Consider the following 12,626-nt stretch of genomic DNA (forward strand, 5'->3'; position numbering starts at 1 on the left):
AGTTGCTGCGTGAGAAGAAGAGAGCTTTGTATGCAAGGGAAGCTGCGGTGGTGACTGTTTTTTTTTTTTGGCAAAAAAGAGACTTCTATTAAGTATTAAAGAAAACCATTAGAGCAAGCTCCATACAAGAATACGGGATACACCATGCAATGCATGAAAAGATCAAGAGCCAAAAAGAAAGGATTGGGGCTGATAGTGCCATCTCAATCTGGTAGCAACCTCCGAGAAAAAGGGAGAACCCCTCCAAACTCGAAGAAATACAGTCCTCCTAGAAGAGGCTACCCGTGAAAGGCCCTGCATGCTAGCCCATATGGCTATCAAAGTGTGAATCGTGTCACTCCAAATACCAGTGAACACCTGTGATGGGTGTATCTGGGTGTCATCCAAGGCCTCTGTGCATCTGGCTCTCCAAATGTGCCAAGAGGAAATGCTAGCCAAAATCTCCCAAGAGGTGTCCACAGAAACATGTGAAGCTCTGAAAGGAGTATGTGGTACATCCTGAAGAGAGCAGGGCTCTATCTCCTGTCGGCGGATCGAGAGTGCCCAAGAGGAAGGCTCACCTTCATAAAATAGCTAGGGCCCAGTAAGGGATAACCATGCGACCGAGCCCCAAGTCATGAAGAAAGGGGAAGTATGAAAAATGCTGAGTATCCGAGCAACTCTTTTCCAAATAATTCTCGCTTGATTGCAGTCCCAAAGGCAATGTCGCACTGACTCCTCTGCAGAATGACAACGAGGGCAAATCGTGATCTCCACAAGTTCACTGCAATCCCTCCATGAATAGAAAGCCAAAAGAAAAGAGTGATCTTTCTATTTCTGAGGGATTTCCAGAGCCTCCTCCAGAAATTCCTACGCAAATCTGCGGTGATGAAGAAGCTCTCCCAATGAGGGGCTCTGGAGGGAATCCAACCTCTACTGCTCAGCTGAAATCTCCTGGCATTACCAACCGTGAAACGAAAGAAGGAAATCCCCCTCTCTCGGTGCCCATGATGTATGCACTCCCACTCTCCTGGGTCCCACTGCAAGCACCTGATAGGTGCACCTCCATATAACCACAACCTCCAAGATCCCAGGGCCAAGAGCAGAGGGTCGGGGTCTAAGTACCACTGCAATCCCGCTCCGTGGTCCACAAAACCAGCAATCCTGACAGGCTGAAAGGCAAGCTCTAGAATAATATCATCCGTGGATCTAGAGAGTATACCTCCATCCCCAACGTCAAAGACCAAAGCATCTTCCCCGAAACCTCGAAGAGCGATCACCTGTAGAGGAACTGCTGTCCTCGAAAAAGCTCCCATCCAAGTGGTGGAAGTAATAGCCACCTCAACTGTCCATTCCACCGGGATGGCTGCATCTATCTGCTGAATCCTGCATGCTACCCCTCTGAGGTGACTCACGGACTGTAGTCTCTGATCCTCAGGTAGCCTGATAAAAGCCTTCCAAGTGCCTACTGTGTAGGCGGGGGCTATCTCCCATCCAGACCACTGCATATAATGGGAAGTGCCCAGAGGTCTACCATGCTCATCAAGTATACTATCGTTCCAAATGATCGGCTGCCTATAAATCTCTTCAAGGGTAGAGGGCGGAACCCTTCGAAGAGTGTTCCTGAAGCTCCCCCAAGCTTTGAGGTGGTGACTGTTTTCACGTGACGGGTGTAGGATTTCGACTGTGGGAGCTTGAAATAGATGGGCTCCAGGTGCTTTGTGATGATGAACTCCATGGCGCAGCTGGCCCTTACTGTGTTTTGTAGGGGATTGGCTGCGCAATTATTCGAGGCGTCTCTGTAAGAGGCAGGAGAGAAGGGATATTGCTAGTTCACGTGATGACGATGGGGCTGTTGCCTTGGGTGAAAGCTTTATGAAATAGGCGTCGTTATGAAGTAGGCTTAGAGAACTTTGAGTCCTTGAATTCATGAGCAGGAGAGAAGAGCGACAGGGATTCTGCTTGAAGGACGGACGGGACTATTGCACTTGGTGCGAGGCTGCTGGACAGAGGTGGTGTCATATATGTATGAGGAGCTTTGAGGCTTGGCATGGTGCTGCTACTACACAGGCCGGGAGTGCTTTGGATAGAGGAGGGCTTGCAGGAGATTAAGAGGTTGAGGTAGTTGCTTGAGGTGTCTTCTGCATGGGCTTGTACGTGACTGGTTAGGAGCTAATGCTTAGAAAGAGTTTGAGGCATGGACATGGTATTATTCCTGCTCGTTGAAAGACTGTTGATGGACGGGGAGCTTCTTGAAGGAGAGTAGATGCTGAGGAGACTGCCAGAAGCACTTGCTGGAGAGCTTGAAGAGTAAAATTGCAGCCAGAGGAGCTGAATTTGCACTGACAGAGAGTGAAATTGCAGCCAGAGGAGCTGAATTTGCACTGTTTCTGGTTTTTTGTGGCTTGGAATGTGGATGTAGAGAGTTATGAAGGTGTGTATTGCTCTACTATTTTAGTTCATCCAACATGACGGTGCTACACTGTGTTTCATGCCTGGGATACCAGCAGAGGTGAAGGAGGGAGAGTCAGGAAATTAGATACAAAGTGAATTTCTCTTTCTGCAAGCTCCGTCACCTCCCTATACATTGTCCTTCATCTCTTGTTTCTTTTTCACCCTATGTCCTCCCCTTTGTACACATTTTCCCTTGTCTCCCTAGAACTCTCTAGTTCTCTAATCCCCTAGACTCTCTACTTTTACACCACCCTTTAGAATCCTAAGTCAATCTAACCACTCTACCCCCCATTGGGTCAACCATGCTCGACATGTTTTAAATAATAGCTCGGGGTTTCGGTAACCTGTTTGACGTGAAACAGGTCACATCCGGAAGCCCACAATACTCCCTATCTCCCTCTGGACTCCATAGTTGAGGTGGTTTTACAAAAAGCTAGTACGACCTCCCACACTCGTGTCACTATAAAACCCATAAACTACGCCAAAAGCTTTCAAACAAAATTTCCTCATAACGGTAGATGGATTAATCCTCATAACAGTAGATGGATTAATCTTATATAAGTACACCCAAAAAAAAGAGCAAATATATTCAATGATCATGTGATTCCACCATGTGTATTCATATAGTAATTTCTTTGATGTAATTGCTGCCAATGCCCCTACACACAATAAATGACTTTATAACTCCTCTAGTCTTATGTCAGACACATGTTAAGACATCTAGTATACAAAATGCATTGCTATGGATGTTTGTTGTGAATAGTTTTCAAGCCTTAAGAGGCTGAAAATTAACCTGATGTATAACCTTGACATTGTGTAGGTGCTTGACAATCTTGTGGTCCATGATATGCTTTCTTTCTTCCAGAGGAACCTCTGACAAAATAACCTGAAAATTTCCTCTTTGGTTAGCATCCAAAACCCAATAATATGAATCTTTAAACATTATCTTATGAAGAAAATTAGTATATTCTCCTCCACGGACTGAGTAGCCAAATGAGAGAAAGGAAGAGCCTCTTTTAATTTAGAATCCCTACCCCTCTCTCTCTCTCTCTCTCTCTCTCCCTCTTTTTGTAGCCATTTTTGGCATCTTAGCGGTATTACGATGAGGCCACCTAGTTGGCGCATCGTTGATGATGTATTTTCCTTTCGGATGATTTTGTGTCCCATAGGCCATGTATGGCCTTCCGTGGACCTTTAATAAAATTTCTTTCTTTCTTTCTTTCTCTCTCTCTCTCTCTCTCTCTCTCTCTCTCTCTCTCTCTCTCAGCCCCCCACTCAGCCCTCGCTCAGCCCCTCCCTCACCCGCTCAGCCCCCCGCTCAGCCTCCCGCTTAGCCCCTCCCTCACCCGCTCAGCCCCCCGCTCAGCCTCTCCGCCTCAGCCCCCCCCCCCCCTCTCACCCGCTCAGCCCCCCCGCTCACCCCTCCGCTCACCCCCTCGCACTCGCAGCCCCCCCCCGCTCACCACTCGCTCACCCCTTGCACCCCTCCTCTCACCCCTCTGCTGCCCCCCCGCTCACCCCTTGGAACCCCCCCCCTTCACCCCTCCGCTCAGCCCTCGCACCCCTCCTCTCACCCCTCCCTGCTCAGCCCCCGCAGCCCCCCCGCTCACCCCCCTCCCTCAACCCTCCCGCTCACCCCCTCGGTCAACCCCCCCCCCCACCCCCTCGCGCCCCCCCCGGCCCCCCCCCCCCCCTTTTTTTTTTAAAAAAAATTAAATAAATAAAAACGCAGCCCCAACCCCTTTTTTTTTATAATAAAAATAAATAAATTAAAAAAACCCCAACTTTTCTTTTTAATTTTAAAATCTCTCTTCTCTCTGTCTGTCTGTCTCTCTGTCTCTCTGTCTCTCTCTCTCTATCTCTCTCTCTCTCTCTCTCTCTCTCTCATCGTGCATTGGCAGCGCTCGCCATCTCCCGCTTTTCAATGTTGTCAGTTTCCCGTAATCAAACATGGCCGACACCGTCGAGCATGTTACAGAAGCAGCAACAGCAGCAACATCAATGGCTGCCACGACCGATATGCTGCACTATAGTAGAAGAGGACTTGCATCTTCTTCAAAGGACAGTGCAGTGCCTGCACTTGCCGCACTCCCAGTCGCAGGTACACCGGTTTCAGCTCCACTATCTCATCTTCCGCCCAGCGCAGTGCCCGCACTTGCCGCACTCCCAGTCGCAGGTACACCGGTTTCAGCTCCATTATCTCATCTTCCGCCCATAGCTACTTTGTACCCGCAGTTTTTTTCACCCCTCCCCTCTCAGGTTCCTTCTTCTCCTACCCCTTCTCCACCCTTTTTGCTCCCCCTCTCACAGCCCTCTGTCACCTCTTCCCCCCCTTTGTTGCCTATTTTACCTACTTTGCCAGAGGCTCCCTCCTCCTCATCCTCTCTACAGACTTTACCCACCTCCTCCTCTCCATCCCCGGTACCCGCTTTCTCTCCCCCTTTCCAACCTTCTCCTTCATCCCCGCTACCCACCTTACCGGTTTCCCCCCTTTCTCCCTTTCTTTCTCCTTCCATGCCTTGTGCTGTTTGTCCTTGCCGCCACATCCTACTAGAGCTTCAGCACTTTGAGACCCACCTCCGAGCTGCCCTTCAGATGCTTCACAGGAAGGACGAGACCATTGCTCTACTTACAGCTCAGGTTGCATCTCTTGCTGATCGAGTGACACAGCAGGATCGGGAGATCTTGTCTATTAGGACAGATCTTCAGGTCTTACAGGCGACTCATAGGACTCTTGCTGGAGAGATTCATGGACACACAGAGCGAGTGCAGCAGATCGAGACTCGCGTTCAGCACATAGACACATCTCCCACTACAGCAGTAGCAGCGGTTGAGGAGCGTTTGACCTGCCTTCAGACAGAGGTCCAAAGAGCCACAGAGTGGGTGGATGTCGTCCGCTGTCAGCCATCACAGCCTCAGAGATCGACTGTATCAGCTACATTGGCCGAGTCATAGCAGAGGGCCACAAAGGCCCTCAACATTCGCATTCGTGGTATCTTGCCCTCGGCGACAGAGTCCACGATGACACAGGCTATGACCTTCGTCTCTCAGACACTGGGAGTACAGGATCATGGCATAGTAGGATCATATAGAGTCGGGAGGGATCGTACTAGAGAGCAGCCCCTCATTATCAGATTCAGAGATGCCCAGGCACGTCTAGCTGCCCTCAGGAGGAGAGGGACACTCAGAGACCACCCACAGATTTCCATGGACGAGGATCTGACTCAGATACAGGTTGAGGATCGCAAGGCGCTCATGCCTCAGAGAGATGCAGCCCGAGCTCAGGGCAAGTGGGCAGTGATCAGGGATGGCAGACTCATCACAGGCACCTTGAGGCGTGCTCCCACAGTGCTTAGAGATGACAGACCAGCAGATATAGCCCCACCTCCACCTCCTGCTACGACCGCTTGACGGGACAGGGCCCATGGGACACACCACCCGTCAGATAGTCTATGCATCGCTGTATGGAACTGCAATGGTTCTTTTACAGCACAGCCAGGCAATCTACGGGGGGCATTCTTTGGGAGAGATATCATCCTTTTCACGGAGACACACGAGAGTCCAGAGAGACCTTTGCCACGAGTGACAGGGTATACATGGAGATCTGCCTTCAGGCAGTACACTCGAACATTTGGAGTGAGAGGATCTGGAGGAGTGGCCATTTTGTACAGAGAGCATCTCGATCGGATCATCACAGTGGAGAGAGCGGATTCACATGCCCGGTTCTTGTGGGTATGCATCCGCCGCAGAGCCCCTCAGCGAGATCTTTTTATTGCAGTTTGCTACTTCCCCCCGGCGCAGTCGATCTATTCTTCCACTGGACCAGGCCAGTCCATATTTGAGGATCTCTCAGCGGACCTTGCAGATTTTTCACATCGCGGAGAAGTCATCCTTTTAGGAGACTTTAACGCGAGGACCTCAGACAGACAGGCCCTCACTTATGACTTCATGGAGGATCCGGTCATACTCCCAGCATTTCACGATGATAGCCTCTGTCGGACTTCATCAGACTACACAGTACAGCCCACAGATCAGGGACGTCAGTTACTGGAGCTCCTCACCTCGCACAGTATGGTCATTTATAACGGCTTGTCCAGGTGGCCACAGTCTTCCATGCCTACATTCTCTTTTGCTTCTGGGCGTGGTACTAGCGTGATCCACTACATCATAGGTCCCCAGACTCTAGTCCCTTCCATCCATAGCCTTACTGTTAGCCCCTTCATGCCCTCTGCCGACCATGCACTCATCCACTTTACTTTGACTAATGTCTCCCATGACCCACCCCCCCCTCGTTATCATGACCGCCAACCCTATTACGAGGTTCATTTCGACCACGAGTTCGATGATGTATATAGCCAGAACCTCAGCCGCCTACTCCGTCCTCATCTATTAGATGCTCTACCACATCCACGCAGGACCGGTGGGAACTTGTACATACTTCACTCGTTTCTGCTGCTCACATGTCGTTCCCTGCCACATGTCATTCGTCTAGTCCCCCACCGGTTGGTCTTATTCCTTGCAACGGTTGGTATGACGAGGAGTGTGACGAACTCCGCAGGAAACTTCACCTTGAGACCAAGGAGAAGTCTCCCCTCCTTGCCAAAACCAAGAGAGACTACAAGTGGTTGGTTAGGCGCAAGAAACGCCAATTTCTAGCCGGGAATGAGGAGGAGCTGAGAAGCTTGCTTTTCAGCTGTGACTCCAAGGAATTTTGGAGAAAATTCCTCCGCTCGAAGTCTCAGAGCCCCCTCACAGATCCACGTGTCTGGTCTGCATACACTTCAGCTCTATACGATGTTCCAGATCAGCCAGCCATCGATTTATCCCATTCCCCTAGGCCAGCTTCATCTAGTCTCTTCACACCAAAGAGTGTCCGTGCAGCAGTCCACCGATTGAAGAACGGGAGAGCTAAGGATCATGATGGATTGCAAGCGGAGTATGTAATCCATGGGATTGATGCCTTAGATTTTGTTCTTTCCCGTCTCTTCAATGAGTCTGTTTGTACAGGCCTACCACAGTCCTGGTTAGGCAATACCATAGTACCTATCCACAAGTCGGGGGACCCTATGGAGCCGTCGAATCACAGGACCATCATGATTGGCCACGTTATGGCCAAGATCTATGCATCAGTTTTGGAAAGCTGTATAAATGACCATGCCGAGATGACAGGACTCAGAGCCAGAGGGCAGGCTGGATTTCGCAGGGATCATTTGACACTTGACCACATCCTCACACTCAGGGCACTGGTAGAGGAGGCGAAGTCACGAAGGCAACGACTTTATTGTTGCTTCGTGGACTTCAGGAAGGCATTTGACACAGTTCCGCGATTCAGATTGTTTCAGAGGATTCGCCAGATAGGCTTCAGTGGAGAGATACAGTGGGCTATCATGGCTTTGTATGAGAGGGTCACTGGTCGGGTTCGGACACGTGAGGGGCTCTCAGAGGAGGTATGCAGCACGATTGGGGTGAAGTAGGGTTGCCGGCAATCTCCTACTCTCTTTGGATTATATATTGATGAGCTAGAGATGTTTATACAGATGACAGGCGGTGTGGGCTCTACTCTCTCAGGATCCTCCATTCCTATCCTCCTGTATGCGGACGATGTGGTTCTCATTTCCTCTACTGCTCAGGGCCTCCAGGCACATATGGAGGCACTCCACAGGTTTTGCCAGGACAGGGGGTTGACCGTAAACCTTGGCAAGACCAAGGTTATGGTTTTCAACACCTCTGATCGTATTTATAGCACGGATGAGTTTTGCTTCACTTATGACGGACAGCCCATTGAGCTTGTTAGAGAGTACACTTATTTGGGGGCAGTTTTCAGGGGACCGGTTTTCACCATGACATATGCAGCACGAGATAGGATTAGTAAAGGGTATGCTTCATTGGCTCATCTTGAGCGTCAGTGTTTTCAGTCCCACTTTCAGCATCCCGATAAGAAATCCTTGCTTTTTGATACATTGGTGAGACCAGCTGCGATGTATGCAGCTCCTTTCTGGGCAGGAGACTTCGGCGCTGGAGATTGGAGACGAGTAGAGAGTTACAGATCATCATGTTCTCTCGGCTCATTAGGGCCAAGGCTACAGTTCCGCACGAGATCATGCTAGCAGAGTTTGGAGCTACTCCCCTTGCATTGGATGCAGCGTTTCAGTCGGTCATGTATTTGCATAGGGTTAGGGAGTTTGGAGACTCAGCAGCAGGCAGAGCTCGGTTGCCATGGTTAGCACTTGCATCTTCTATGGAGTTGGCACGATCTGGGGCCCGATACTGCTGGTACTTCAGACTCACTAGGTGGCTCACATCTCTTGGACTAGACATGGATAAACTGCCTCCCTTCCGATACAGCATAGATGCCCCTCATCTCGAGTTGACTCGCCACGAGCTTAGCCAGGTCACGAGAGCAGACTTGCTGCAGCTTCATACGTATCGCACTTGGATTTATCCCACGCAGCTTCCGATGAAGATGGCCACATATCGTGACCACTTCCTTCGGATCTCAGAGGATGGATTTGTCATTCCACCAGGCTATATAGGTATCCACATGTCCCACTCACTGAGGATTGCCCTTGGCCAGCTTAGAGTCTCTTCGCATCAGCTCGAGATAGAGGCTGGTAGGATGCGACGCATGGAGGATGGACGGCGACCAGGCCGAGAGACCAGGATCTGCACTTGTTGCACCATGGGAGAGGTGGAGTCAGAGGAGCACTTCATTTGCAGATGCCCGCTATATTATGAGCTCAGAGGTAGATTCCACTGTCTCTTCACGGATGGCTTTGGACCTCTCTCACGAGTGATGGACTACGAGGATCAGCATTGCCTAGCTCTTTATGTCAGGGAGGCCACTATGCTTCGACGAGACTACCTCACCATCAGCACAGACCGGAGCGTGATAGAGCCCAGCCTGATAGAGCTCAGGCACACGCTATACCAGAGGACAGAGACCAGGAGGAGCACGAGGAGGTCAGAGCTCACACAGGACACATGCCTCCACCCTGTGGATGTACATATGAGATGGTTTGTAGACACCGCAGGATCTTGTTACATAGGGGACGTACTCGTCGCTTCATCTCCGGACGATCCAGGATGATGGCAACTTTTCGGAGGAGACTTACTCATGGAGATCTCGCCCCACCAGCCGCTCACCTCACCTTTGCTCAGATTTGTACTCTCATAGCAGGAGGCAGAGTCGATGGACAGGATTTCCAGTATTATTTTGGTTCTCAGACTTCATGACACCTGGACTTGTATCTTTGCATTGGCATATTGTACTCATCCCCCCATTTTGCACCCAGGGGCGGTTTCCTTGCATCTAGTTTACTTTGTATTTAGGCTCAGATTTAACATTATGTACTTTCACTTGCATTGTATTGCGTAGCACTTAGATGATATTCGATGATGCCTCTTCTTTGTGGCACGTTGATTTTGTGCTATCTTGTATGCAGAGTTCTTGATGTCCCATGGGCCCATTTTGGCCTTTAGGGACAATAATACACTTTCTTTCTTTCTTTCTTTCTCTCTCTCTCTCTTCCAAAAATGCACAAGGGCTGAATATCCTTAACATTCAAGTGCACATTCTTACCCACAGGGGGAAAATGATGCTGCAGTTCTTGCAGGGATCTCAGCCTTGGGGTGCTATGATATGCCATTTGCTTTTACAACGTACCACTCCTGCTTTTGGACATTGGCAGCCTACACAATGGATTTTTATTTTGGGCTGTGTTGATGGCAAGATCAAAGGCTGTTCTCTGGTCTCTCATATGTTACCGCATTGGAAGCATGTCCTTTCACATTTGGAATGGCAATCTTTTGCAAGGAAACTGTCTCAAAGTAGAGAGCATACATTAGTTGAAGGCTTTTGCTCCTCCATTGGCAGTGCAGGAGCCTACAAGTTCATATTTCCTTAGCTTGAAAGGGATCCACTCGGTTGCAGATGTCGTTCATGATGATGGGACTCTCCTTTCTTTTCCTTTGGCTGCTGCAAAATTTGGCCTTGGTATGCATTACCGCTTCATGTGGCAAACTATTACTGGAATGCTCCAGCCTTTTCAGTCCATTCTGCCATTGGAGCTTGAGGATCTTCTTCAAGATTGGACTCTTTCTTCACCAGGGTCATCTTGTTGTCCTTTGAGGCTGTCACATATTACTGTCTCTTCTTTATATACAGTGCTTTTGCCTCCACCATGTGTTTCTCACAAGGCAAATCAGCTTTAGCAAATGAATCGCACCTGCAAAGTGGTGGAGGAAAAGATTGAGACAGATTTGGAAATCAAAAATTCCACTCCGATAACAGGTCTTCTTGTGGAGAGCTTTGTTAGAAGTTCTTCCATCTGGGCAACTTTTAGTGCATAGGAATATTGCTCCGGCCATTTGTTGTAGATGTTTGGCTCCAGCCTCATTTTCTTTGCCATTGCTCCCATACTCGTAATTGTTTGAGTTTCCTTGGGCAACGCTTGCAAATTCGATTCCAAATACTACCTTTAGAAAGTTTTTCTGGCTCTTTAGGATACAGCCACCCAAACAGGATTTTCATTTATTTTTCACTTGGGTTCAATCCTGGTCACTCTGGACTCTATGGAAGGACAAAAATGATAGTCTTTGGTGATCCTACTTTTTCACTTTTCTCTTTCTTCAGGCACTCTCTGCAGCAATCTTTCTATGATTTCTTTGCACACTAAGTACATAGACTATGATGTGTATCTATCATATATTGAGATCTTCTCTTGATGTATTTTCCCACATCCCATTTTTGGGATTGTGATTCTGTAATATAAATCAACAAAATTTTCACACACACAAAAAAAGTGTGTGTGTGTGTGTTCTTTTGGATCTTTGGGATACACCTACCTAGATAGGATTTTGATCTGTTTTTTGTTTGGGTTTGCTACTAGGCACTCTAGACTCTATCATAGAGTCTTTGGTGATCCTAGTTTTTCACTTTTTTCTTTCTTCAGGCACTCTATGTAGCAATCTTTCTATGATTGCTTGCAAACTAAGTACATAGATCCTGATGTGTATCTGTCTTATACTGAGATCTTCTCGTGATGTATATTTCCACATCCTGTTTTGGGATAGGTAATTGTGTAATATAACGCAACAAAATTTTCACACAAACAAAAGCGTGTGTGTGTTTTCAACAATGCAAGCCCATGTGTCGTGTGTGCAAAAGGCACATGAAGAAATGTAGAGAAGTGTGCATTCCAAGGAAAACTTATCAACAATCTTTGTGTGGAGTTGGAGGATTTTGCCATGTGGAAGTAGGATTCATGTAAGCTCCAACTCAACTTGGCTCTTGTCCTTTGCATAGTCGAACTTGCCAAGGGGTATCTTGAAATGGACACATGAAAAAGGTAGCCTAAAAGCACATGGATGGTGACACACATGCTTATGTTCTAGATGGAAAGATAATCTGCAAGTGACAAATATAAATGATTGAAGGAAGGTGATAAAGTATCCATAAAAGGAGCTCTTCCCTCTCTTCTTTAGCAAGACTTCCACTTTTAGATGAGATATTTCACTGTACCAATAAACTTTTTATAGCTCTTGCCTCCTCAAGCCTCTTCTATGAACCCTCTCTCCATGTAATGTTTCATCCATTAGACTCTTGAGCCTACTTCTCTCTCTAAGCTGCTCTTATTTCATGAGTAGCCTTGAAGCGCTGCTTCCCATACTTCTTCTCTATTTTCACCTTCCTCATCTTCTTCCAATTCTTCCTGCTGTTTCCTTTCCCGCTTCTTTTGCTTCTACTCTTGCTCTTCCACTTCTACTACCATTCTTCCCACTTCACTTTGTTAGAATATGAAGCCAAGTTGAGTTAGTTTGTTGTGTTCTAGTGTGAGTTCTAGTCTAGTATGTCCTATGGATGCCACGTGTCACATTGGGAGTTCATATGTGTGTGTGTGCTCTATACAAGAGTTGTACTTGTCTAGTGTCAAATCAATCAAGTATCAAGCTACAAGCTCTTTGGTCTACATGTGAGTACTTTCATTTTGGTTCATTGCTCTAGTCATTTCATTTCCATTTCATTATGTCTCTCTTTGAGTATCACTTCCTCTCTCCCTAGCCTACCCTCTGTGTCTCTCTTCCTCTCCACCACCAATCGCCTTCATGTGGTATCAAAGCCTCCCTTCCTACCTTCTTCTTGCTCTATCTAGAGGATGAGAGAAGCCCGCAAATGGAAGCTCCCCTCTCCTCTA

At 48.1% G+C, this 12,626-nt stretch overlaps 1 protein-coding gene across 1 annotated transcript in view; it reads right to left on the reverse strand.

Annotated features, from left to right (window-relative positions):
• The window catches only part of LOC147888127 (putative ion channel POLLUX-like 2), a 328,483-nt gene that overhangs the window by 184,648 nt on the left and 131,209 nt on the right, over positions 1 to 12,626 (reverse strand). Inside the window, exon 10 of the mRNA XM_087393294.1 lies at positions 3,227 to 3,332. Within this exon, the coding sequence (XP_087249420.1) occupies positions 3,227 to 3,332 (106 nt within the window). The remainder of the gene's footprint in view (positions 1 to 3,226; positions 3,333 to 12,626) is intronic.

Source organism: Dipteris shenzhenensis, chromosome 22, assembly GCF_047967505.1.
Source record: "Dipteris shenzhenensis isolate YYH24624 ecotype China chromosome 22, Dip_SZ_1.0, whole genome shotgun sequence".
Lineage (NCBI taxonomy): Eukaryota > Viridiplantae > Streptophyta > Polypodiopsida > Gleicheniales > Dipteridaceae > Dipteris > Dipteris shenzhenensis.